Consider the following 26238-nt stretch of genomic DNA (forward strand, 5'->3'; position numbering starts at 1 on the left):
GAACAAATTTCACCAAAGAATACTGAGTCCAGTTCAAGTCTCTGTCCTGTATTCACAATCATCCTTGGGACTGGCCCAAATTGCCGTAGAACTTGCCTGTCCCTTGTGATCATGATCTCCCAGTGTTCCACTGGAACCATGGAAAAGCCAGGCACTAGAGAGAGAGACTCATGAGTCCAGGAGACAGAACTTTCTCAGGGCCAGGCCCTGGACTATGGAATGATGCTGAAAACCACCAATTTCTAAACTAAATACAAAACCTAATTTTTTTGACTTACCACAGCTTTCCTTCAAGAATTGATTCTCTTTCCCCCACTCATGTCTGTGCACCCCTCTCCCCATACACACAATGCATCCATTCACATAGATACCTGTCACACACACACCTTTATTCAAAGAAACTATAAATCAGTCTATAAGCTATTTCCTCTACAGGCTAGAAGGGGAGAGACAGAGAGAGAGAGAGACTGATATATTTGCATTTTTAAATACTTAGTAGGCACTCAGATACCATACAGTAGTGGTAACCCAGGAATAGATAGAAGATATTACGCTAACCTTTTTAAAGAAAAGTATTCAACTTGTTTTCATAGAATCATAGCATATCAGGGTTGGAAGGGACCTCAGAAGGTCATCTAGTCCAACCCCCTGCTCAAAGCAGAACCAATCCCCAATTTTTGCCCTGATCCCTAAATGGCCCCCTCAAGGATTGAACTCAGAACCCTGGGTTTTAGCAGGCCAAGGCTCAAACCACTGAGCTATCCCTCCCAACCCCAAGAACATTACTGGAAATGTGTGGAAAATTTAGCCTTAAATAATCAAATTTAAGCAAATTATTTTTATCATCCTAGGACTTTCCCATTTATATCAGAGTGCTACTCTGATTTGCCCCCGCATGTTACATAGATGCAAACATGTCTATATTTTGTATGGTAGCTTTTAGAGAAGCAAATAAAATCCATTTCTTAACAAATCTATTAAAAATCACTATATGTTTACAGAAAAGATTTTTATAACAAAGGTTTAATTTAAAAAGTGAATAACTGTATTTCAGAAGATCTGAGTCACCCATAGTAAGAATTAGGGCGTTTGTTCTATACAAAATGCTTTATTTAACCTTCATGCCTCCATTCAGATAATTATACAAATGCATACATTTAAAGGTTTAAACTCTATTTCAGTTCACAGCTCAATTCATAGGAAAGTTGAATACAGAAAAGCAATGCACCAACAGAATATGTCTGAGACACCATTAAAAACAATAACACTTCTTCATTTAAATCTTTGAGAATAGACTGGAATAGTCATCCTCTGACAGAATTTCATGAGGGGACTCCCTTTACATTATCATAGGGCAAAAATCACCATTTTACAGTAAGAGGAAAAAAGCTCTGAGTATATTTACAGTACATACACTATACATAAATACAAGAACAACACTTACATAATATTAATAAACTTATAACATAGGTGTTGCCTAAACACTACATAGTATATAAATGCAGAGGAAGCTATTGGGAAATTAGGTCTTTAGATGATTTTTTTTAAAGAAATATTTTTCAGTTAAAACCCTTTGAAAAGAAAGCAAAAGAAAGATTTAATACATCAGCTTGCTAGCACTGGTAATTTTAATTCTTTTCAGTACAGGACTTTCTATGGACACAGTTATCTCTGTCGGGTTATGGACTAGTGACCCTTTCACATCATATTCTAGGAAAGAGAATCAGATACTGTATGTACTATTCCACTGCTGTGAAGCTTCAGTCCCGAATCTGTAGTTTTGTAAATTAGGGATGTTTTTGTATTTTTACACAAGAGGATCATACAAACAATTACTGGCACTTACAAAAATAATGACCTAACTGAAGGGAAAAATATGGGGCCAAATTCAACCCTGGCCTCAATGTTACACCTAATATCATGGTGGAATTTGCTCCATCCATGTTTGGCTTGGCCAAGAATGATATTTTTTATTATTCTTTTGTTTCTTCACAAACACAGCTGACAGAACACTTCAAGTTAATATTATTTTTTACCTCACATGTAGATAGTGTCTCAAATCTTCAGTCACTTTGAGAGATTTTTTGTGTGTGTGTGTGTGTGTGTGTGTGTGTGTGTGTGGAGGGTGGTGGTGGGGTGTGTTGAAGACCTGATGTCTGAAGTTTAATCAATTTAGCCATTTATAACTGTGTATGTTCTCTTGTGGATGCAAATGGAAGATATAATTTTTCAGGAACAGACAACAGGTAAAGAGAATGTGTTGTGTGGGTGTTCGTTGGAGAGCTTACACTAAACAAGAAGTGAATTTATACTTACAGAACTATTGGGAGAGAAAGAAGTTGTCTTTAAAAGTATATATATATGGCAATTAGAAATGGGCTTGAATCAGAACCAAAGATACAACCTAGTCTGAATTTTGGACAAGTTCAGACACAATCGAAAGACTGTGTCTCAGACCTGTTTCTTTGATAAGGCCAACCTCAAATCTGACAGGCATGGATTTAGAGAATGTTGGTACCTAAATCTGGTTCCAAACTGCATGGCTCATGTCTTTATCTCAATACAGTCCATAAAAATCACATCACATACCAGTGTGATGCAATGCTGAACACTATATATGTTTGTAAATGTATTTTAAACATACAAAGATATATCTCATGAAACAAATCAATGTGTCCAACAATACACAAAGATCAAGCATTTTTACAGTCACTAGTATTTCAGCTTGCTAAATTTTTTTGACAGACTAAACTCTGGAAAACATTGAAGATCATGAATTCACACAACAGTGCCCCAGAGAATCCCTACCAGTAGGAGCTCAATCTTGTATTCTTATAGTAGCCAGAATTCCCACTGAATTTTTGCCTGTGCTGAGGAGCAAGAGTGTGTCCATAATATCCTACAATGATGCTACAAGGCTAATATAGTTTATTTCATAATCCAACATCAATGAAAACAACAACTATTACAGAGATATGCTGGCCATCAGTTCAACTAAAAGCACGTATGTGTGTGTGTGTATTGCAGAATGAAGCAAGAAGAACTGCACATTTTTGCATAATGAAAACTATACTGCCTTTCTTATGAATGGCCAACTGACACATACTGCTGCAGCAAACCAATACCCCTAAAGGAGTTTTCTCTGGGGGCCAGTTTCCAGCAGTGTTCCATCAGGAAACACACACACACACACACACACACACACAAAAACAAAACAGGAGCCATTCAGCCTTCTGTTGACATAGTCTGTGATGCTCTACTACCATCCCCAGTGTGCCCTGAGATCTTTTATGTGCTTAATGTCTGGACATTAAATTCAGGACGACACAGAGTAAATATGTGCATGTCCTGATGTGATTATATCCACTAACGGCTGATATGATTTAAAAAACATGTGTTACTAAACTAGTGGTACTGAAACATGTTTAACTGACACGCACGAATGTCTGCAGTAGTTTTTGCACACATAGGCCCCTATTTTCAAAAGCAGTATCTACATTTGCACCTGCTGTTTTTCTCTGAACAACTATTTTTGCGTACACAGAATCCTGCCTCCGTTTGCGCAAATCAAGCAGATGATATACCATTCAAACAGCACACACAAATGTGGATTTTTGCATACACAAAGTGTAGTATGGACAAAACTGCAGTTACAAATTGAGAAGCTATTTTTAAAATATGCTCTGCATTGTATTCTTTAAGCATAGAAGGCAATGTTCTTCAGTTTAAATTCTAATCTTCAGGAGGTTCGTTTTAAGAAGCAGAAAAAGCCTGAGAAATGACACCACTGAGATATTTTAAAAGTCCATTAGTGCATCAATTAATCAACTTTCTGTCAGAAACATATAAGATTATATGTAAAAAGAGAGACAGCGTGAAAAGGCCCTGGTTGTCATGGCTGGCCATTTTCTATAATAAAATCAATTCGTTTATTAATGTAATTGTCAAGGACAGTTGATTTAGTAAGATCATTTAACATAAAAAACTCTCTCTAGAGCATTTAAAAAATATCTGCAAATGTTATTTAAATATGCTCCAGGCTCCCATCCGCTTATCACAAAATGTAAAAAAGGGAGTGACCCATTCTTTGCCGACTGTTAAACTATTTCAGCAAGTTCCCTGGTGATTCTAAATTTTTCATAAAAGGGTTATTACACAAGAGGTCAAAAAGGAGAGAGAAGTAATGTGTGAAATCTAAGTTTCAAGAGTTGAAAGCCGATGGAGAGGATTTTCAAAGGAATTTCCATTGAAAAACAATGCATTGCATTATTCTTCTAGAAATAGTTGCTAGGGTTAGACTGGTTTTATTGCTGTTTTCTGGATTATTTCATTTGGCAATACCGTGGATGCCCAGATGATTCTCAAGCAAATTGGACATAAATGAACCCCCAAAACAGTGCTGTGCAATGACCTCCACCTATAATTTAGACTAGGTGTGTGTGTGTCTGATTCACCTGTAAATTAGAATCCATTTCCTTCCTGCAGACTTGTGAAAAGACCAGACCAGAGAAGGAAGATAAAAGCTCTAGCACATCATCTCAGTAAATGAAGAAACAAATGGCACTTTGTGTTTGTTTCTGTGTTGCATCATTGTAGTCCAAGTGTAATTTTATTTTTGTTTTATTGACAACAGGCTCCTAGTTATTGCTGTGTAAAAGTATAAGAACATCCCATCAGTTCTAATATTCATGAACAGGCACTTTCAGTTTCTGTTTCATGTCTGTAAATGGACTTTGGCTGGTCCTTGTTACAAGCATATGTACACTAGAAATGTCATAATCTTCCTATAGCGCTTCATCTTGACATGCAACTGTACCTAAAAGACTAAATTCCCTGGAATCAGCAAAGAGTTGACCATCTGTTTTAGATGTGCAGTATTTCATTCAAAATGCATTTTTGTAGGGGAAGATAAGCACAACAAATACATTAAATGATAGTCTGTTGCTACTGTATCTTTCATCCATTTTAGTGACTAGAAAAAAAGCACCAATGCAGTTGCTCTTGTTTTTTGTTTGTTTTTCACCTTGTTCAGACGAAGGCATGTTGAGTTTGGACTTTTTCAGCTTCCAAGGACTCAAAATGGCTTAATTGCCTCTAACACTGTTGGCAATAAACCAAGACAAATGGCCACTCCATTTTTGCACAGACTGAACATGCTCTGACAAAGTGTAACAATTTAGTTCCTATACTTTAACTGTGTGTACGTTTTACAAGGCATATCTGAGCAGGTTTTATTTTTATTTTTTGTGATGAAAACTAAAAGTTTTTTTTAAACATACTTCATTTAAACTATTTACAACCTGTGTAAAATTGTAAGTTTGAAAATACTTTTCGACTATCACATATATTACAGAATATTTAAACTGTTACAAGTACAGTAAAATACCTTGATTCTATTATTTTTAAAGATGCAGTATCCTTATAGTTAGGTTTCATACTAAAAACTGAATTGCTACTGAAATTGATTAGGATTTTACATATTTAAAAGTACCAATGGGCATGACTTGCTAAGCATACATTGCACAGTTACTGTTACTCTGTAATGAAACTGTGAAAATATAGCAGTTTTGAAATTTCTTTATGTACATCTTCAGTTATAAAACACAGGCAAAGGCATAATACAGTAATACAAGCTGGTTTCTTAATAAGGTGAAGGTATTTTCTTTTACAGTACGAAACATTTCCAATTCTTCATCTGGTTTTGAAATCATGGTTAAATCTGTGTTTCCGATTACATATGTGATGAGGTATGTGAACCTGTGAGTGTTTGTATGCAGGTGTGGATGTGTGCGTGTATTGGGGCAGAGAGGACATGTTGAATGCTCTCTATTTTTGTATGCTGTAGAAGATGCACTTTACCTCACTGACCTCTTTAAAAAAAAGATTTTAATGGTGGTAAACTCATTTCCATATTGAGGCAGCCACCCTCTATAAAGCAGAAAGAGAATTTTTCCATTAAAGAACATTTATTATCAGAAGATACATTTATCAATGACAACCTGGGGTACTTTTTCTATGCAGTTAATGGAAAATGAGACGTGTGGTTGTTATTATTCCATTATTATTTCTGGGGTGTTGCCCAGCTATTTGTCCATTCTCTGCATAGTGAATTTACCCCAAATACCGATATTACTGATGGCATTTTTAACACTGTTAATTTCATTATACATTATTTCAGCAAACAATTTCACACGCACCTTGTTTAAACCTATTTTACTTTTAATGGTGCTAAGTATAAGAAAGTGGAGAATAAGGAATACTGCATCTTCATGACCTTTATAAACTGCCATTGCAATGAGCTGATTTCAAAGTGCTGGATCGTACAGGTGTTTAAAAAAAGTAATGAAAATGTAAAGTTTAAAAAATCCTGTATCAAAGAGAACACTTGTTCAATATGTTTTCAGATACTATTGATGACTGGGCTTTAAGGTCCAGACCAAAAGCAGCCTTTTAAAATCACTTGGAGCGTAGCACTTTGTAGCATAGGTGCACATGCAAGCTGTAACGCATACAGTGTACTTCCTGTCTACTATTTATTCACACTGAGGAGGATAAAAATTTGCTCTTATTGCAAGAATGGGATGGTTCACATTTGTGTTTTACAACTGCATGTGTACAGATCTAGTGTGTTGTGCAAAGATGACACCAGATATTGCTGCATGCTGTTTATATTGTAAGCCATTCAAGTTGCACATTTGCAACAGAACTTGGCATTTTAGAGGAAATTATAATAGGGAATATCAGACTTTACATGAATGCAAAAGATTGGAGGTAGCTCTGAACCAAAACCTTTGGTTTGAGAACACCGTTGGAGTCAGAGGAAGTTCAGGTCTGGATCTGAACATTGTGGGTTGCCGACATTCTCTCTTCAAAGATAACTTCTCTTAAATCATTTCAGACCAAGAACAGAAGCATTAAAAATGGTCTCACTAAACATATTGAGCCAAATTCTGTGCGCTCAAATACACATGTGAAGCTCCCCATTAATTTCAATGGGCGCCTACAAACGCCAAAAGATGACATAGCTGATTGGAGAGGTTGTCTGGATAGAATAGCAATATGAAAGCTCTTTCACACACACATGTTTTATTTTAATCTTCCTAACTGGAGAATGCGTCAAGAAGGATTGTTTAAAAACTCCAGTATTTGATACTTCTGTCTCTGGACCTGTTTCTGATGTCCCTTACGCTAGCTTTACGCTGGTGTAACTCCACTGAATTTAATGGCTTTACCCATTTCACATTGCTCTAATCCACAGTACAACCAGGCCCTTTCTGTTATCTGCTGCAGTGTTTTTAATATGTAAATGAATAGGTAATCAGATGAGAGAAATGATGACATCCCTTACTGCTGTTCCTGAAAACTACCCAGACTGGTTTATCAATCTCCTTCTGGACAATAAACTTTGTTTTCTAAAGACAAACTAGCTCCAAAAAAAAGAAAGAAAGAAAAGAAAAAGAAAAGAAGAGACACCACATTATTTGCTGAAGGGAATTTTTCTGTGCACCAGTAAAGACCAGCCAAAAAAAAATTCTGGTTCCTTATGTTTAATTACTGCTACTTGAGTAATTGCTGATTGTGCATTAAAGGAAATCTCATACATTGACTTGTGCTTGAACCCTGTTCCTAAGTTTTTAGAAGGAGTGGTATATTTAAGAGGACACTGAAGTTAATATAGGTGGGTCCAAAATGTAACCTACAGACAATGCTAATGATATCTCACATACACTGAAAAATCAATCCTTTATATGAGGGATGCAACACTGGTAGTAAAATCTCAGCTGTATAGTCAGGAGACCCCATGACAACCCACCCACCTATTGTGTGCTCTAGGTTTGTTTCAGCCTGTTACACTGTCCCTTTCACTCTCAATGCTGGGGTCTCCAGTGCTGGTTACGAGAAGGCTAGATATTGAAATTTTATTTTTTATTTGGATGACGTACCTGATCATGAGGATAGGACAGGAAACGAGACATGGAAGAGGCAAGCTCATGAAGTGACAACAAAGACTTTTTTTTGGTGCTGCTCTTTTAGTTGGGGAGCTGGAGTTAAACACTCTTGAAGCCCTTATTTGGGAGAGCTGATCAATTGTTCAGTATCAGGAGAACATTTACAAATATATTTCGGGATGATCAAAGTTTGGGCCTGTCAATCTTTATACAGTTATTCTTCAATTATTTGCACTTGTTTTAGTGTTTACAGTTATGCCTTCCTCAGCTATTGGTTGAACTTTTCTTAAAGATTGTTTTGATTTAAGAAGCCCTGTAGCATAATAATTGTTATTTCAGGAATCAGAAGTTAATTCAGACTGGTCAAACATCACGGCATCAAGTGGCATCATGAATTTAATTTGTGCCGTTCCTGGAACCAAATGTTCATAATGAAATGTACTGCAGAAGATGTTAGGTGTCTTTTGTCTTTTATGTGTTATGTATCTTTTTGTCTTTTTGTCTCTAAACTATAAACGTCTCAACAAACACAACATCTCACCAAGCCTCTTTGTCACTTTGACCTGAATAACAGATCCTCACGAAGAAGAAAAAAAACCTGTTCTGTTTTAAAGAACAATTGCTTGCTAAGAGTTCCTCCTCTCTTTACCATGTAATTTAATTAATACAAATTGGTTCACAATTATAGGGCTGCATGGGAATGATAAACAATTTGCTTTCATGTAAACTAAGGAGGTTTGGGTGGAACCTGCAGTGGCAACCTCTGGATCCCATGTGAAGGGCTATTTATAGCATACTGGAGGGTTGACTAATGTCTCCTTATCCTGTATTTCCAAGTGAGGAAACTAGCACCCTGTTGATCATCTCTTTTAGAGAACATCTCTTCTACTTTATTAACCCATTAACAGTGGGGGTTTCCTAACACCCTTACCTATCTCACCTTTCCAGCCACAAAATAACTATTACATTTGATGGGAATGAAAATATTTAACTGTGGTACCTAGCAGGTCAACAAACATTGGAAAGAATAGTTTAAGCTGTCAACATAACACAAAAAATCCAATGTGCTATTTCTTTATGACCACCTTAGTTGGTACAAAGATTGGGTTTTGGAAGTCCCCAATATGTTTTTGTCTGGAAAGCCATTTAATTCATTATTGCTTTCATCTGTTCGAGATTCGGCTGTTTCTTTTCTGCTTTTCCTCACTAGCAGTGGTACATTCAATTCCATTTCATGGACGGCCACGCCACTAACCTTGGTGCAAGTGGATATAAGATTTGTTTCACTGTTTCCTTGTAATCAGATACATGGATGTAGAAGGGGAGGATGCCTGGGTGACAAAAAACTGCACTTTGAGAACAGGGCAGTAGCTTGTAGATGGGGTCTTTCTATACAAACTGTTCTAAACAAATCCACAGCAGAGCACAGATGCTTATACTGTACTTCAGCTGAAATGCTGCTACCCCATTTCGTTTTACAGACTTCAACAACAAAAAAATCTAAGAAAAAGAAAAGGTTACATGTCCTTTAGGTCATAATGACAAACTGTGGTGAAATAGTAAAACACCACCATCATTATTGCAAAAGTTTGCTTAAGTGCCCCTACACTTCAGATAGCGGAACCTCTCCAGCAAAATCTTCTCGCTGACGTTCATGCAGCTTGTTTGTAGCACAGATGAGGGATATTTTATATACTGATTAGACGGTACTCAAAAAAAAGGGGAGACAATGGAATACTAAAGGTCTAGAGGTCTTGTTCTTGTCATTGGTTTGTGTTATCTGATCATCAAAATAGCAATAATTGTCAAGAATAAAATGTCCAACAGCTGAGAACATGTACAGGCCATAAATGTTGTTAAAGGACACAGTATGGAAAATAATGCCCATTTTTGTAGCATTTAGGTTGCTATCACCCAGGTGAACATGACGACATTTTGGGGGATTGCCATGCTGGGGGGCTTTAACTTCAGATGGAAAGGAGAAGAGTGGCACTTCTTTTCCTGCTTTTTTGTGTGGACATCATGGAATGTCCTTTGTGTTAACACTGTAGAAGAGGATTCAGCCCTGCTGAATGCACGTAGTTAAGAGACCCAGCTCTTATATTCTGCTTGCCAAGTAGCGTTTCTCACACCAGCATGTGCCTACGGCGGTGCAGCGCCAAGTGATCTGAACGGGAAAAGCTGCGGTCACAGTCTGCACACTTGAATGGCTTCACTCCTGTGTGCTTGCGATAGTGCCTTGTCAGTTCATCTGAGCGAGCAAACTTCCAGGTGCACCCTTCCCAGGTACATTTGTATGGTTTTTCTCCTAGAATAGACAAGAGAGAGAAAAACACACATAGTGACTTTCTATTCACTTGATCCCAGCCACTTCAAGCCCATGCGTCCCACTCCCATGACCTCTGGGCGGTCTAAGGAAAATTTTCAAAATTTGTACTTTCTGAATCTGTACCAAAAGACAAAATATTTTGGTCCAGATTTCGTTAGTCCTAGAGGAGTCACATGACCAAGAGAATCAACCGGATTAAGGCAACAGCACTCTGAGGACAGAGCTTTGTGCAAGCACTGCCATTATAACAGTGCAATCCTTTTAGCCTGCACTTCCTCAGTCCACGCCTGCTCTCAAAATAGCAGACTCTCCTCAGTTTCCATTCAAAGGCAGACTGCTAAAGGGAAGTCTCTCGTTAGAAAGGCTCCATCATTTTTACAAACCACACAACTGAACATTTACTAGCACATTATAAAGTCTATAAAAATAAAATATATTTCTCAAAAGAAACAGAAAAAGAGGGAGGCTCGAGGCTCCTTCCATGTTCTTGTTCAGTTAGGGTGAATTCAATGAGATCCGAGTGAGACCAATTCTGAATGCTCTGGAAAATGTTGTACTTAAAAAAGTAAAGTTGCACTGCATAATACAGGTTCTATATAAGTCAATACAATACCAGCAGAATAATTCAAAACAACCCTATTTTATTCATTTACAAATTAATAATTTTGTTATGCAAACCCATTTCTATTCCTCTTATAGGCCACAAAGTTAGGTAATTTCATCACCACCCCAGCACTCTGTGGTGACATGTTAACTGCTCTTGGGTATCTCCCATATTCAGCAGTCTAGTGTGCATCAAAAACTGATAAAGAAATCCATCTTGGGTGGTTTTGTACACATAAATGTGTGCTTTAAGGAACTCCACTGGCAAATTGAATTAGAATTTTGAAACTCATCAGGTATACTGTGGTTGCAGTTGCTAAATCAGCCAGCCACAAGCAGTGTTATGAGGAAAAAAGCATCTCTACCTCAATGATTTCTTTATTAGAAACCATCTGCCACTCTTGTTCTGGTTCATATTTAGGCTCCCTGGAATCCTGAGCAAAATGAGTAGCAAAATACTACTTCAATTACATAAAACAGTGACAGAACGCTTACCTTGGCCCCCTACACCACCTCCCTGCAGGTGTCTCTCCAAAAGTCAACAACACTTGCTGAGCACATTATAATTTCAAAGGAAAAATCTCACTGATTTCCCAGTTTAGAATATTGTTGCCATGTTTTAGAGGGATAAGACCTGAAACCTCTAGATGAAATGGCAGCATGTGACTTTATAAAGAATTCATATGCTGCACACATATATACGTATAGCAGTAGCAACATTTGAGCTAATTAGAGTTTACCTATTGCAAACCATCTAGGATATACTATACCTATATGCCAGCTAACACACGACAATTTCACTGCTTCTGACGACTGATGGTGAAGTAAAACAATTACTGCAAAGACAATCCAGTATTCTGCGTTTTGACTTGGTTACAATACATAGCTGGAGGCAACAATGAGGATACGAACTTTGTCAATCTAATTCTGTGATCCTCCATTGCATGCAAAATGCTGAATATTTACTGTCTTCTGGATGTCCATGGCATCTGGCTCTGGAAATTCTGCACCAAAACGAGGTGTATGAGCATGAGCTAAATGACAGATGGCTGGCTACTTGTTCTTGCCAATGACAAAGTGCTACAAAACGTACTCAGATTTGCCACGGAATTCTCTTAAACCCCCTTACCACAAACAGTTGGTGTGGAATGCTGTACAAATGTACAATATTCCATCTGACTTGGCAGATCTATACCTCATGTCATATGAATGATTTCTAACTACAGCATGTGTCACTCCATCACTGTGCCCCCATCCTCAACACATTGTACATCTCTTTTCATTCAGACTAACTGAAACAGACCTTTTTGGTTCCCGTGGTAGTAGAGGCTTCCAAGGCAAAGTGGGGATACAGTAGTCTAAGTGCAGTACATTAAGCCAGAGTGTGGGTGATTTTCTGAATCATATCCAGATTACCTGAAGCTCCTGAGAGCTCTGTAAGACTCAGGGCCTTCCCCCATCACAGCCTCCCTCCCACAAAAAGGCCCCAATGTCTCTTGACTTGGACGAAGGAGGAAGGCCAGGGGAAGTGGCTTCTGCCCTCAACTAGGAAGGAGACATACCAGAGACAAGTAGTGAACCACTCCAACTGGGGCATTCCCTAAGGTGACAACCCTGCAGGTAAGAAGTATGTGGAAGATGTGGAAGGAGGAGTACTCCGGCTGCAGCAGCCAGTCTTCCTTCCCGTTAAATTTGGCCTGCTCAGCCCTGGAAAAACAGGTACTGGGAATGAGCCTGGAATCACCCCGTTCCTCTTTGACTAACTATGGGTAGGAATGGAAGAAAAAAGAGAGGATAGGAAAAGGAGGAAGAAACCTGAGCCACAGAGGGTATGTTGGTGCAACCCTGTGAATCAATGGAGTTTAAAAAAACCAATGAAGCTGCAAAATTTTTCCCCTACTGGGCTGGGATGACCTGGCTCCTAATGTCCTGTTCCACCTTCGGGCTTCCTGGTTTTTGTATTGAAATCTGATAGGTAAGAAAATATGAGCAAAAGTAAGGCACCTCAATGAGAGTGCACTTTTAGTCCTAGAGAAGTGGCTGGTGGAGTTCTGCAGCATGACTACTATCGTGCAATGTATGGTTTAAATGGATTAGGCAGCACTGAAAAAGGACCATTGTGGGAGGAGAAGCCTCTAGTCAGTAATGTCAATTTTCTTGTCCAAAATAACTCTACTATTGTTTGGAAAGGTTAATTATGTTTAATAAGTTGCGGGTATGACTCAAATCCAAAATGGAACTAGTCATTTCTACTTTCTATTAATAACACAAATATTTTTAATATCTGTCCAAAACATCCCTTGCCCTAGCCCAGATGCTACCCTCCCAAGTATCTTAATTATTGTTATTAAATGATTTATCTCCCCACCCATCTTACTCTCAGAGCAAAGCACTTCAGAACATACTTAACGTTAAGCACATGCTTAAGTCCCACTGACTTCATGTTAAGCATGTACTGAATAAGGACCACAATGCTCAATCAATTAGCCAAAATCTAGCTTTTACCTTTTCACAACCTATCTCCTATGCTCAGCTATTTCCCAGCCCCCGGAATTCCTAAACAATCACTTTCCTCCCATCTAACCTGACCACTTCCATAAGATCAATCACCTAAGGAAAGTGCTCCCCCACTCTCCCCATTCACAGACACTCAGATACCCTAAAATAGCTATTTCATGAAATTCTGTGAACAGGGGAGAGCCCCTGGCATCAAAATGGATCTCTTTGTCATACGGACTCTCCCCTGCAATACTGATGTGATTTTCTACTGAAGCTTTTCCCAGGAACAGGGATTGCTGTCAAATGTTTCAATTCCCCTGTAGACAATTATGGAATAACCTGCCTTTGGGGAAATTTCTTTCTACCCTCAGGCAGTTAGTGGTTGGCTTATGTCCTGTAAAAAGAGGTTTTATGTATTTTAATTGTGACTGTTCTAATAATCCATATGAATTTATATATATTAGGGCTGTCAATTGATCGCCTGTGATTAACTGAAAACAAAATTAACGTGTTAATTTTTTTAGCACATTAATCGCATACCTCTGGGTGGGGAGGGAGGCATCGGCGGCAAGGGGGCTAAAGCTCCAGCCCAGAGCTCCAAAGGTGGTGGTGTTGGTGGAGGGGACATTGAAGTCCCAGCCCAGAGCTCCGTGGGCAGCCTGAAGCCCCAGCATGCAGCTCCAGAGGCAGCAGGGAGGCTGAAGCCCAAAGCCCAGAGCTCCATGGGCAGCAGGGGGCCTGAAGTCCTAGCTCTGGAGGTGGTAGGAGGAGTGAAGCCCCAGCCCGGAGCGCCATGAGGAGCTGAAGGCCCAGCCCAGAGCTCTGTGGGAAGCAGGGGGACTGAAGCCTCAACAGCTTTGTAGGTGGTAGGAGGGCTGAAACCCCAGCCTGGAGTGCCGCGGGCGGTGTGGGGGCTGAAGACTGGAGGCTGGTGCCATGTGGGAGGCTGAAACCCCGAGCAAGTCTGAAGCCCAGAACCCCCAGTCCCGAGCTTATATTTGAAAATACAGAAAACGTCAAAAATATTTAAGTAAATAGCATTCTATTATTATTTAACAATGAGATTAAAACTGTGATTAATCAAAATTAATTTTTTAAATCACTTGATAGCCCTAATATATCAATTTCCTGTGCTTTTTGAATCAATGATAAACTGCGTCAATGAGTTCTACAGAGTAATTCCATTGTGGGGGGGAAAAGTCCCAATTTTCAATTTAAACATGTTGCCTTTCAGTGTCATTGGATTTCCTTTGTTCTTATATGATAAGAAAGGATAAGCCAGGATTCCTGGATGGACTTCTCTATCCTATTCATCGTTTTATACACTGGTGTCATGTCCTGTCTTATTTGCCTCTCTACAATAAACAGCCCCAATTTTTTCAATCTCTTGTTGCATGGAAATCTTCCCATGCTTCTCATCCTTTTCACCTTTCTTCTGTGGACACTTCTTACAACAGTAGTCATAATTTTGAAAGACTGATGATAGTGTACATTTTAAAAATTAGACTGAATGCACTAGAAAATATGCTGTAGGGAATAATATGAATTGGCAGTAAGATGGGCTGCATCACCTAGGTCTTTTCCACCTCTAACTTTTATGATTTGTGAAATAGCCAAATGATAAAATTCTGTTTTTGATAAGAAAAAAATACATAATCAAAACACCTGAAAATTGAGTCTGATTTGAAAGAGAAGAGTTTTAAAACAGGGGACTAAATGCTGCCCTCTTATACCCACGTAACCTAACTGGCTTGAGTAGAGTTGCACAGATTTAACTGAGGCCTAAATTTACCCCAGAGAACATAATCTGTTGTGTAGAATAATGCAACTGAAGTAGGTCTAGAACCAATTTACCTCAGAAGTAGTGGCAGAATCTCCACATGCCCAGCCCCACTAAACTAGAGCAATCGCTTGGAATATTTATGCCGTTCTTACTCAGGCAGTACTTTAACTGCTATGAGTGGGAGTATTCCCTGAGTAAGAACCTAAGGATCTAGGCCCTAGAAAGTTAAAAAAAGACCCAGACAAACATGGACCTAGGTCCTACAAACATGCATATCCGTAACATTGCTGATCTATATATGCATGTTCTATATGATGTATTCACTTTGCTGTCATCATTTGTACAAATTGTTCGTCATTTACTTGACCATCATCATCTATGTCCGCTTCCCTAATTATCTCATCATCTGCTAGCTTCTCTCCAAAATTTGTCAACACTTGATGAAGTTTTGCAGCGGTAATATAAGCATTGACATCCTTATCAAACACACAGAATGCTTCTCTAATGTCTTCTTCACACGCTGTATCTTTCATTTTTCTTGCCTTCATTGTCAGAAATTCTGGAACATCAATTGTTGCATTGCCATCAGGGCATCTAATTCTAGGATCATATCCTGTAATTCAGCTTCTGTTGGGTTTTGACCAAATGACCACATCACTGCCACCAATTCCTTTGCTGTTATAGCACTATTGCCATTTTTGTCAAACAGTGAAAAGGCTTCTTTGAATGCTCAATCTGCTCTTCTGTCAGTTGATCAGCAAGCCCACAGGCCTCAGCTGAGACAGCATCAAACATACGACTGCAGGAAGATTCCTCTTGGGAATGGTGAGAAGGGGCCAAACGCAGGAGTGTTTCCCCTGGCTTACTCATGTGAATAAAGTTACACGTGTGTAAGTGTTTGCAGGATTGGGGCCATATTGAAAATCCATGGCAAAGGCTTACAATTACTTCTCACTGTTTAGGAAGTTATTGCTGCAGTGTAATTGTAACAAAATGCCCAGTGTGGAGTACCTGTGTCATCCAGCAGCAGTGCTTATATCACCATCAAATTAATTCCAAAAGGGAGAGTACAGTCCCACCACACCCACACTGACACAGCGGTTGGGCTGGGATTCACAAATTGACAGTGACAACAGATGACTAAGTTTGGGAGTGACCCCAACAAATGTAAAGTGTTTGAACAGTTCAAGAATCTCTTTACAACAAAATGGCCATTGTAGAATTTGCTGCCTTAGGCACTCCCAGAGGAAGACAACAGATTGTAGAAGCAGTATAAAGGCAAAAAAATGACATCGTTTAAGTTTTATTCAAATTAATTTTAAACAGTAGCGTCAAAAAGTTTTGAATTTTTAATGAAAAGCAACAGCACTTAAAGCATTTTCCCTCTTCAAAGTGCTTTATAAACCTATTTTTAAAAATGATTATTGCTTTACAATAATCAGGCTTCATCACAGACCGGGGAGGTCAGTATTATTAAGTGAGTAAGTATTATCTTTATTTTGCAGATAAGAAAACTGAGGCAGAGAGTGACTTTCTCAAGGCCCTAGAAAGAAAGAGTGAATGGTAGAATTAAACTTACAGATCTCAGATCCTGATTCCCTGTGCTCAGATCTTCACTCACGTACTCACTTTGATAAGGATTGGTAAGATCTAGGGTACCAATCTAGGGTAAGTGTCTGGTATCCTGCGACTGGAAGCAACCTGACCATTGTTTCAGAGTAGCAGCCATGTTAGTCTGTATCCGCAAAAAGAAAAGGAGTACTTGTGGCACCTTAGAGATTAACCAATTTATTTGAGCATAAGCTTTCGTGAGCTACAGCTCACTTCATCGGATGCATTCAGTGGAAAATACAGTGGAGAGATTTTATATACACAGAGAACATGAAACAATGGGTGTTACCATACACACTGTAACGAGAGTGATCAGGTAAGGTGAGGTATTACCAGCAGGAGAGAAAAAACAACAACATCTTTTGTAGTGATAATCAAGGTGGGCCACGCTGGTAGATGATATATGCCATCATGTGCCAGCAATGCCCCTCTGCCATGTACACTGGCCAAACCGGACAGTCTCTACATAAAAGAATAAATGGACACAAATCAGACGTCAAGAATTATAACATTCAAAAACCAGTCAGAGAACACTTCAATCTCTCTGGTCACTTGATTACTGACCTAAAAGTGGCAATTCTTCAACAAAAAAACTTTAAAAACAGACTCCAATGAGAGACTGTTGAATTGGAATTAATTTGCAAATTGGACACCATTAAATTAGGCTTGAATAAAGATTGGGAGTGGATGTGTCATTACACAAAGTCAAACTATTTCCCCATGTTTATTTCCGCCACCTACTATTCCTCACACGTTCTTATCAACTGCTGGAAATGGCCTATTTTAATTATCATTACAAAAGGTTGTTTTTTTTTTCTCTCTCCTGCTGGTAATAGCTCACCTTACCTGATCACTCTTGTTACAGTGTGTATGGTAACACTCATTGTTTCATGTTCTCTGTGTATATAAAATCTCCCCCCTGTATTTTCCACTGCATGCATCCGATGAAGTGAGCTATAGCTCACGAAAGCTTATGCTTAAATAAATTTGTTAGTTTCTAAGGTGCCACAAGTACTCCTTTTCTTTTTCCTGACCACTGTGTGATTTCAGAGTAAATAACCATTTATCACGAAGTCCGGTTTGTCCTGGTGGTAAGATAGACTGGAGAGTCTAAGGGGACTGTCTGTGACTTCATGATAGGATGGTTATAGTGATTCAGGAGTTCACATTTTTTACTGGCTTGGTGAAATCTAATTACAGAACACACCACTAGTTTGGGGTATCTGTCCTGTTTTTGACAGTCTGCCCTGAGGTAGACACTCATGGTTGTGAGCCACTCCAGACAGCATGACAACAGCATCTCTCTTGGACAAGGGGCGTGTGTTTTATATCAGCTGAGCAAGTTTGGGAAACTAAATTATAAGACTGAGATGGAGCATAATCTACCATAATTGATTGGGGCATACGACTTAGTATTCAGGGTTCTATTCCTTGTTCTGACACTAACTCAGTGTGTGACCTTGGGAAAGGGAATCAGTTTCTCCATGTGCAAATTGGGATAAAACAGTTTCCCCAAATTAAAAGTAAGTATAAAATCTACATCCAATAGAACAGAGGGAATTTCATGATGCTTTTGACAATTCTTAATGCTATTATTTATATTTTCAGTCACTGATAATTCAATTCAAAGTCAATTACTTTTATGTTTCCTTATCTTTACATGTTCCCTCTACATATAGCTCTTGCTCTCACCTGTATTACTCTGCCCCGGTCTATAGCATGGCTTTTACTTGTTATTATATCCACTGTGTCCCCTCCACTTCACAATCATTCATATTTATTGCCTCCTGTCTTTGTGCATAGTTTCACACTATCCTCTATGCATACAATGACCAGCTTGTTCTCATTTGCCAACTCACCACCCTTCTCTCCTTCAAACTGTCCTAAAACATCTCTTCTTCTGCCTTGCCCACAAGAAGCCATTCATAATGTGGGGAAATAAATGCACAAAGTTATACCCAACTTACTGTGTCTGTATCAGAAGAATGGAGAGGAGAATAAAACCAAAACCCTGCACCATCACTGCTTTATTTTGACTCTTCAGGTTTTTGACTCACTATGTTGATAGGACCTATATAATACTCTAAGACAGACAGATAGACTTAACTCTTTGGGACAGGGATTTTTTATCTTTTACCTATTGCACAGTGCCAATCACATTGCTGATGCTTAACACATAGTAAACACTAATGTGAGTGACAATAATTATTAAATCAAAGGTAATAATAAAGTTATAAAGGTTTCAAAAGTTTTGCAGAAGAAAATACACTTTTCTAGAGAATTCAAGGTGTTCACAGAATGGAAGTGACAGGTTTCCTTACACATTGTAAGGAGAGTGGTCACTTTAGATAAGCTATTACCAGCAGGAGAGTGAGTTTGTGTGTGTGGTTTTTGGAGGGGGGTGAGAAAACCTGGATTTGTGCTGGAAATGGCCCAACTTGATTATCATACACATTGCAAGGAGAGTGGTCACTTTAGATAAGCTATTACCAGCAGGAGAGTGAGTTTGTGTGTGGGGGGGGGGGGAGGGGGTGAGAAAACCTGGATTTGTGCTGGAAATGGCCCAACTTGATTATCATAAACATTGTAAGGAGAGTGATCACTTTAGATAAGCTATTACCAGCAGGAGAGTGGGGTGGGAGGAGGTATTTTTTCATGCTTTGTGTGTATATAAGATCTTCTAAACTTTCCACAGTATGCATCCGATGAAGTGAGCTGTAGCTCACGAAAGCTTATGCTCAAATAAATTGGTTAGTTGCTAAGGTGCCACAAGTACTCCTTTTCTTTTTGAGAATGGAAGTGGTACTTCTGCCTGGCAATAAATGCAATCTTCTAAAATTTACAAGGGCTTGATCTTGCAACACTCCCAGTAGCATTTGCAGGATCAGATCCCGGCCAGGCAAGTCTCTTCAAGATGTTAAACTACAATACTTATTATATATGTTGTGGTAGCACCTAGGAGCTCTAGCCATGGATCAGGACCCCACTTTGCTAGGTGCTGTACAAACACAGAACAATGAGATGGGCGCTGTCCCAAGTTATTCACAGTCTCATTAAATAGGCCAGTGGCAGACACCACCAATTTGAATGACTAAGTGTACTCACTCTACACACATGCACATCATGCATCGTTTGAAAGCTTATTATATCTACTTCAAGATGAGGAATCATGTGGAGCTGTCAAGTGGTGCCATTACCTTAGAAATGGGAATAAACAATGACACCACTAACACATTAAAATGACTACTTTGAAATATTTGCATTCATTTGTTATTTAATGACCCTATCTATTATTTCAAGACATAAAATTTAATTTCTCTGTGACCTCCATGCACCACAACAACAAACTCTAATAATAAATTTGTACAGGTATTACTGAAATGTAACAGCACTGGTGACATTTCCAGTCAACATCATTATCATCACCGTGTTCATCTTTATGATCTCTGTTGAGAGTTACCGCAGTCTTCATTGCCTTGGATGCACACTGTGTGCAGGGAAGATTGTTCCAACTACAGACTCAGTTTCTTGTGCAGTGACACCTACTGGTATAGGCCCAAATATGATCTTGTAGAAGTTAAGGTACCATTGGACCCTAAAGGAACACAGGCGGTAATTCATCATCCACATTTTGCCATCCATATTGCAATGGTGATCCCGTATCTGGTTCACCTGTGTGCAAAGGCATTTAAATCTTGGCTTGCTCATGATGCTCTTTGGACATGTTCTTCAACTGTCATCACATGGGGGGAGTTTGGCCAGTGACGTGTCCCTTTTGATGGCGAGATTGAAAGGCAAGCGATTCTGGCCTCTGTGGGTCTCCTTTTCTTTCTCGGTCTTGTCATACAGCATGGCTACCAATTTCCTTGCTGCAGAAATTGCAGTTTGTCCATCACTCTCTCCCAATTTTGCAAGATCTCTGAAGTGGTAAGATACCTTTGCTTTGACAACATTAAACACACATTCCTTTCCCCTGCCCCCAAAATCCAATAGGGATGACACAGAGTCATATCCTGTTAATGTGTGTACAGCAGGAAGTGTGCTGCTGAAGTCACGAGTGCGTACATCACAAATTGCACACACAGATATAAAGCGACCCTTGTCAGTTGTGCTGGTAATACCGGTGCCTGTTTCAATCCACATACTACCTATGTGTTCCATTTTTGGAAAGTAGTGAACAGCAAGGACCAAAATATCTCTATCAGGTGACCTAATTACTATGATTCCTTTGACACCAAAAGACCCAAAAGCCAGGCTGCACATACAACATTCAGAAGCATCCTTGTGTCCACTTCCTCCTGAGTACTATGCAAGTCTTGGGCTTCTTCAGCACCTCTACTGGTGATGGACTTTGCTATTTCCCCATTGGAAAAGCCTCCAGCAAGGAGTGTTTGTGTTGGGTGTGTTCCTACACTCTCAGGTGCATTTGGAATGATATATTCACAGAGGAATTTTACAAGTGACTTCTTGTTGGACACCACGTTTAGAAACTTTTTCCATGGAGGCACAAGGGCATCCACCAATCATCTAGTATTTCTTGCATCCAACCTTATATCCTGTCCAGCATTGTCTTTCTGCAGTTTTCACAGAGTTACTATTCTCATATCTGTCAAAGACTTCACTTACAGAATTAGCTTTATCAGGTCCTTTCAGGACCTGCCCCTAGTACATCAGAGGTTTGGAATTTGTCTCCAACCATCATTTGTATGACAGCCATGGCATCTCTGATGTACACTGTATGAGGGGGAAGGGTCCCAGAGCCCAGGCTCCAGCTGGAGCTCAAATGTCTACATCACAATTAAACAGCCCTGTAGCCCAAGCCCAGCGAGCCAGAGTCAGCAGACATGTGTCAGCAGCAAGTGTTTAATTATAGTGTAGACATACCCATGGGTGTGTGTAAGAGTGGAGGGGTTTTACTGTCCTTTATGCTGCTTTGTGGCTGTGCATCCTGGACTACAATCTGGCCATGAGAATTTGTAAGAACTGTAGTTCTGGAAGGTAAAATATTAAGTGATAAATTAGAGAAGATTTTATTCTGCATAACAAAAATCAGTATTTCCTTGTGCCATGCACAGACAAAACCCCTATGCATTTCATATTTACAAAGTCAAGAGGCATTGCTGCAAATATTTTTCATAACCTAGAGACAAGAGCAATCACAGATAAAATTAGACTCACTTTCCTACATCATTCCCAACAAAGTGCTTTGGAGTAAGTGTGGGCACTTTTCCATGTTGGCCCCATATCAGACTTACAATGCAGAATAATTATTCCCTTGCCTTGTGTGTGCTTAAGGTGAATTTAGTGCTCACAAACACCTCCAGATTAATGAAATAATTTAATTGTCTGCAGAGAGGTTGTATGATGAGAATTGGAAGTACTAGCTTTTTGTGATGTGGACTGCTGCCCATGAGGAACTGGACTAAGAGATCCATCTCATTACACCCAGGCTATGGGTGTGTCTACGCTTCAGTAAAAGACCTACAGATGGCCTGGGTCAGCTGACTCAAGTTTGCGGGGCTCAGGCTGCAGGGCTATAAAGCTGCAGTGAAGATGTTCAGACTTGGGCTGAGCCCAGGTTCTGAGACCCTGCGTGGGGGGGAGGGTCCCAAAGCTGGAGTTCCCGCCCGAGCCTGAATGTCTATAGTGCAATTTCATAGCCCAGCAGCCTGAGCCTTATCAGTCCAAGTCAGCTGACCTGGGCCAGCCGTGGCTGTCACATGAGTCTTTTATCGCAGAGTAGATGTACCCTATCAGGCTATTAGATGCTAACCACCCGGGATGCAGTAGAACTGGGAAGTCAGTCCCCATAGCCCATTGTCAATTTCATGAGTTATCTGATGCCTAATTTTTAAATATTATGGGCCCTATCCTATGACAGTGAAGCCACTGACTCCCATAGGAACAGGATCAGGCTCTAGGAGCCCAGTTCAATAAAAGAATTTGGCTATCTTCCATGCTGCAGCAGCCTGAAGAAAGAACCAGAAGCCTACAAGTGGGGACTTCCATAAGATGCACTGGTTTCCACAGTGAAAAACTCTACTGTTTATTGAATTTGCACTAAATTTTAGAAAGTCTTTCTTAAAAAATAAAAGTGAACCCAAGACAAATATAACTTCCTATTTTATTTAAAATACAGTAATTTATAAATTGGTTTTGTTTATTTAAATTTCCAGTTTTCTAGCCCAGGATATGGGCCTGGTCTTGCAGCCCTTTAAACCCATTGGTATATTCACATGAAGGGCTGCAGGACTGGAGCTAAGGGAGCAGGCAAGACATGCATGGGGGAGGGAGTGGGAAAAGAGATGTGTTAATTTTAGACTAGGCCAAAACCCTACAAAACTAAAACCAAATCCAAACGGATTATCTAAAGGATAATGCTTCCTCTTAATATTTGTCTAAAGAAGGGATTACAAGCCAATAAATATATTTCTGTCATGTACAGCTGGCAAAAGGCATTTACAATTCTTAAAAAAAAAAAAAAACCAGATAGTAAATGGAGTTTTAAAACCTACAGAGCAAAAATAACTTTTTTGGTACCTCCTATTTCTTAAGTCTGCTCTGAAACGCTGAAAGGAAAATCTGAACAAAGACTAATGACAGGTGTCCTTTCATATTAAAATAATATATGGAGCAACAGTGAGTGAGAGGAATGCAAAGTTTGAAAAAGCACAGACTAAACAAAACACCCATGTATTCACTAGCCCTCTCTCTACTTGGCTGGCATTTCAAACCAGCTGAAAAGGAACAACTTCTGTCATAGGAAATATAGGCACTTTCTCAGGTACACAAATGCATAGCTGAAAAGTTTAGTGTCTCCACATAACACTGGTGAAGAGCCCAACACTGAAAAATGGCCTTCATTATGTCTAAGGCTATAAGTATTTACTCTCAAATCTGAGTGATGCTATTGATCAATGACACAACCTCACCCCCACCCTCCAAGGTTCAGACACCTATTTGACCTTATTGCTCATTGCTATTATATTAATGAAAAATAAAAAAAATAAAAAATCTGTAAAGTTAAATATTAACCAGTGTAAATTGAAAATTTCTCCATCAAAGTACTATAAGATTTACCTGAAATGAAGGCAAAAATTATGAGCACAGTGTCTCTGACCCAGTGACTTCTTGATGACAACTGACAGAGGGCACAGAGGGTGCACAGGATTTTACAGAGGTCCCCTGTGTCAGATATATGTGTAATAATTCATGAAAGGGTGACTTGTGAGATCTCTGCCAAGAGCCAGTAGCCTATTGCTCCTCACAGTCATTGTGAAATGTATGTACTGATAATATTTAATATTTATTTGTCTGTACTGATAATTATGTTCTTAAGGCAGGTAACCAGGAAGTGACATACCTTGGACAGGTTCCTTTCAAGCAGGGGGTAACAGACGCTTATCTCCCTCTTATAGTCTTATTTGCATAGCGAGCCAGCTGCTGACTGAGAGACTGAAATCTACAAGAAAGGAGTACTCAGGAAAAAACAACCAGCAGGGGGATGTCTTGCTTATGAATAAGGACAATGGATTGTTCTGATATATCTGGGGATGCAAAGACACCCGGGATCTTTCATCAAGGAGGCAAGCTGACATGAATGTCTCATGAATGGATCACAGCCAAGCCGGGCTGTAAATGGCTGGAAGAACTTTGGGTGAGCAGGGCTCTATAAAACAGGAAAGCATCTAGTTAAGTCAGTCTAGGTTCTAGAATGTGTGTTCTGATTTTATTTTATATGTAACCATTTGTTTCCAATACTTCTACTTGCTGTCACTTGTCTCTCTAAACTTGGTTAAATAAACTTTTACTTGCTTTCACTAGAAACATATCTAAATGCTGTGTGTCAAGCAGAACGGTGATCTGATGTGAAACTGTAAGCTGGGAGTACTGCTCCTTTGTAAGCAGCAAAGCTTTGTCCAGTAGACCTGAGGCTGGACACTCCAGGTCAACAGTCAGAGGGCTCAGGGTCTGGAGTGTGCCTATCGCTAACCTGTATAGAGAGTGGGGCCTGAACAGGCCTAGAAGGGAGTGCTCGTGTTGCCCGGGACTAGTGGACCCACAGCAGACACAGACAAGACTTCCTTGCGCTAAGGGCCAGTGGTAGCAAGGTGCCTCATAGGGTGACCAGGTGTCCGGTTTTCAACCAGAACACACGGTTGAAAAGGGATCCTGGCAGTTCTGGTCAGCAACTGGGCCGTTGACTGTCTGCTTGAGGTAAGCGCCGCTGAGAGCCTGCACCCCACTCCAATCCCCTGCCCCAGCCCTAATCCCCCTCCCATCCTCCGAACCCCTTGGTCCCAGCCCGGAGCATCCTCCCGCACCCCTGACCTCTCATACCCAGCCCGAGCCCTCACACCCCCCACACCTCAACCCCCTGCCCCAGCCCAGTGCCCCCTCCTGAAGTCTGAACCCCTCATTTCTGGCCCCACCCCGGAACCCACACCCTCAGACCAGAGCCCACCCCTCCCACCCCCCAACCCGCTGCCTCCCATACTCTGAACTCCTCATTTCTGGCCCCACCCCAGAGCCTGTACCCCTAGCTGGAGCCTCACCCCCTCCAGCACCCCAGCCCCAGGAGCCAGCCCTGTGACAATGAGCGAGTGAGGGTTGGGAGAGCGAGCAATGGGGGGAGGAACAGAGTGAGCAGGGGGTGGGGCCTTGGTGAAAGGGCAGCGTATGGGCAGGGCCTTGGAGGAGGGGCAGGGCATGGGTGTTCTGTTTTGTGCAAGTAGAAAGTTGGCAACCCTAGTGCCTCACAACCCTGGGTACTCTCAGGAAGCATCGAAGGGCCACGCCTAAGACCTTACTTTGTGGGAAAAACTCACCAGCTCTGCATGGCTCACACCACATTATTCCTTGGTGTGTGGGGTGGGAAGCTGTGGGCATAAGCCGTGCTTTCCCTGGAACAGATGAGCCAAAGAATCATGGAAAAATCCAGTTTGAATCCTGTATTTTCTGGGCCATGTGTGCAAAAATCAGCTCCATTTCCTGAGCCGTTAGCACCTGTATCAACCTTGCTACCATTGGCTCCTCAGTGCACTGCTCCATATCCTGATTTTCACATGTACCTTCACATTTGGCCCATTTTGAGTCCTGAGGATTATTTGGGTTTTAAATTAAAAAAATATATGAGATTTACATTCTCTCTCACTCTCTCTGTTTAATCAATGTTGCCTGTGAAAATTATAGGCCCTAATAAGCAAAGACCAACTTTGATATAGGTGGAGTGGCTGTTTAAATCAAGATGGAACATTGTATGCTGGCAAGTGTAGTTTTTACAGATCACACCTCTCAGTTACAGGGGAGAGAAGTTGCCAGCCACATTGTAAACAGCAGTACACAAACTTTGTCCACATTTGAGATAAAGACTCTACCAGTGCAGAAAGGCTGCTAAAGCACATTAGATTTCCAAAGATGCCAATATACAGGATTGCTCCCCTAGACTAGCACAACAACCAACC

At 40.2% G+C, this 26238-nt stretch overlaps 1 protein-coding gene and 1 pseudogene across 8 annotated transcripts in view; both read right to left on the minus strand.

Moving 5' to 3' along the window:
• Nucleotides 1-1088: 1088 nt before the first annotated feature.
• Nucleotides 1089-26238, minus strand: part of KLF12 (KLF transcription factor 12) — a 370069-nt gene continuing 344919 nt past the window's right edge. For all 8 annotated transcript variants that reach the window (XM_073346757.2, XM_073346728.2, XM_073346803.2 and 5 more), the window contains one exon: nt 1089-10257. In XM_073346757.2, coding sequence (XP_073202858.1) covers nt 10076-10257 — 182 coding nt within the window. In that variant the 3' untranslated portion in view covers nt 1089-10075. The remainder of the gene's footprint in view (nt 10258-26238) is intronic.
• On the minus strand, nt 15484-16001 carry LOC140912432 (calmodulin pseudogene; annotated as a pseudogene).

The sequence above is a fragment of the Lepidochelys kempii genome, chromosome 1 (assembly GCF_965140285.1).
Source record: "Lepidochelys kempii isolate rLepKem1 chromosome 1, rLepKem1.hap1, whole genome shotgun sequence".
NCBI classification, from domain to species: domain Eukaryota; kingdom Metazoa; phylum Chordata; order Testudines; family Cheloniidae; genus Lepidochelys; species Lepidochelys kempii.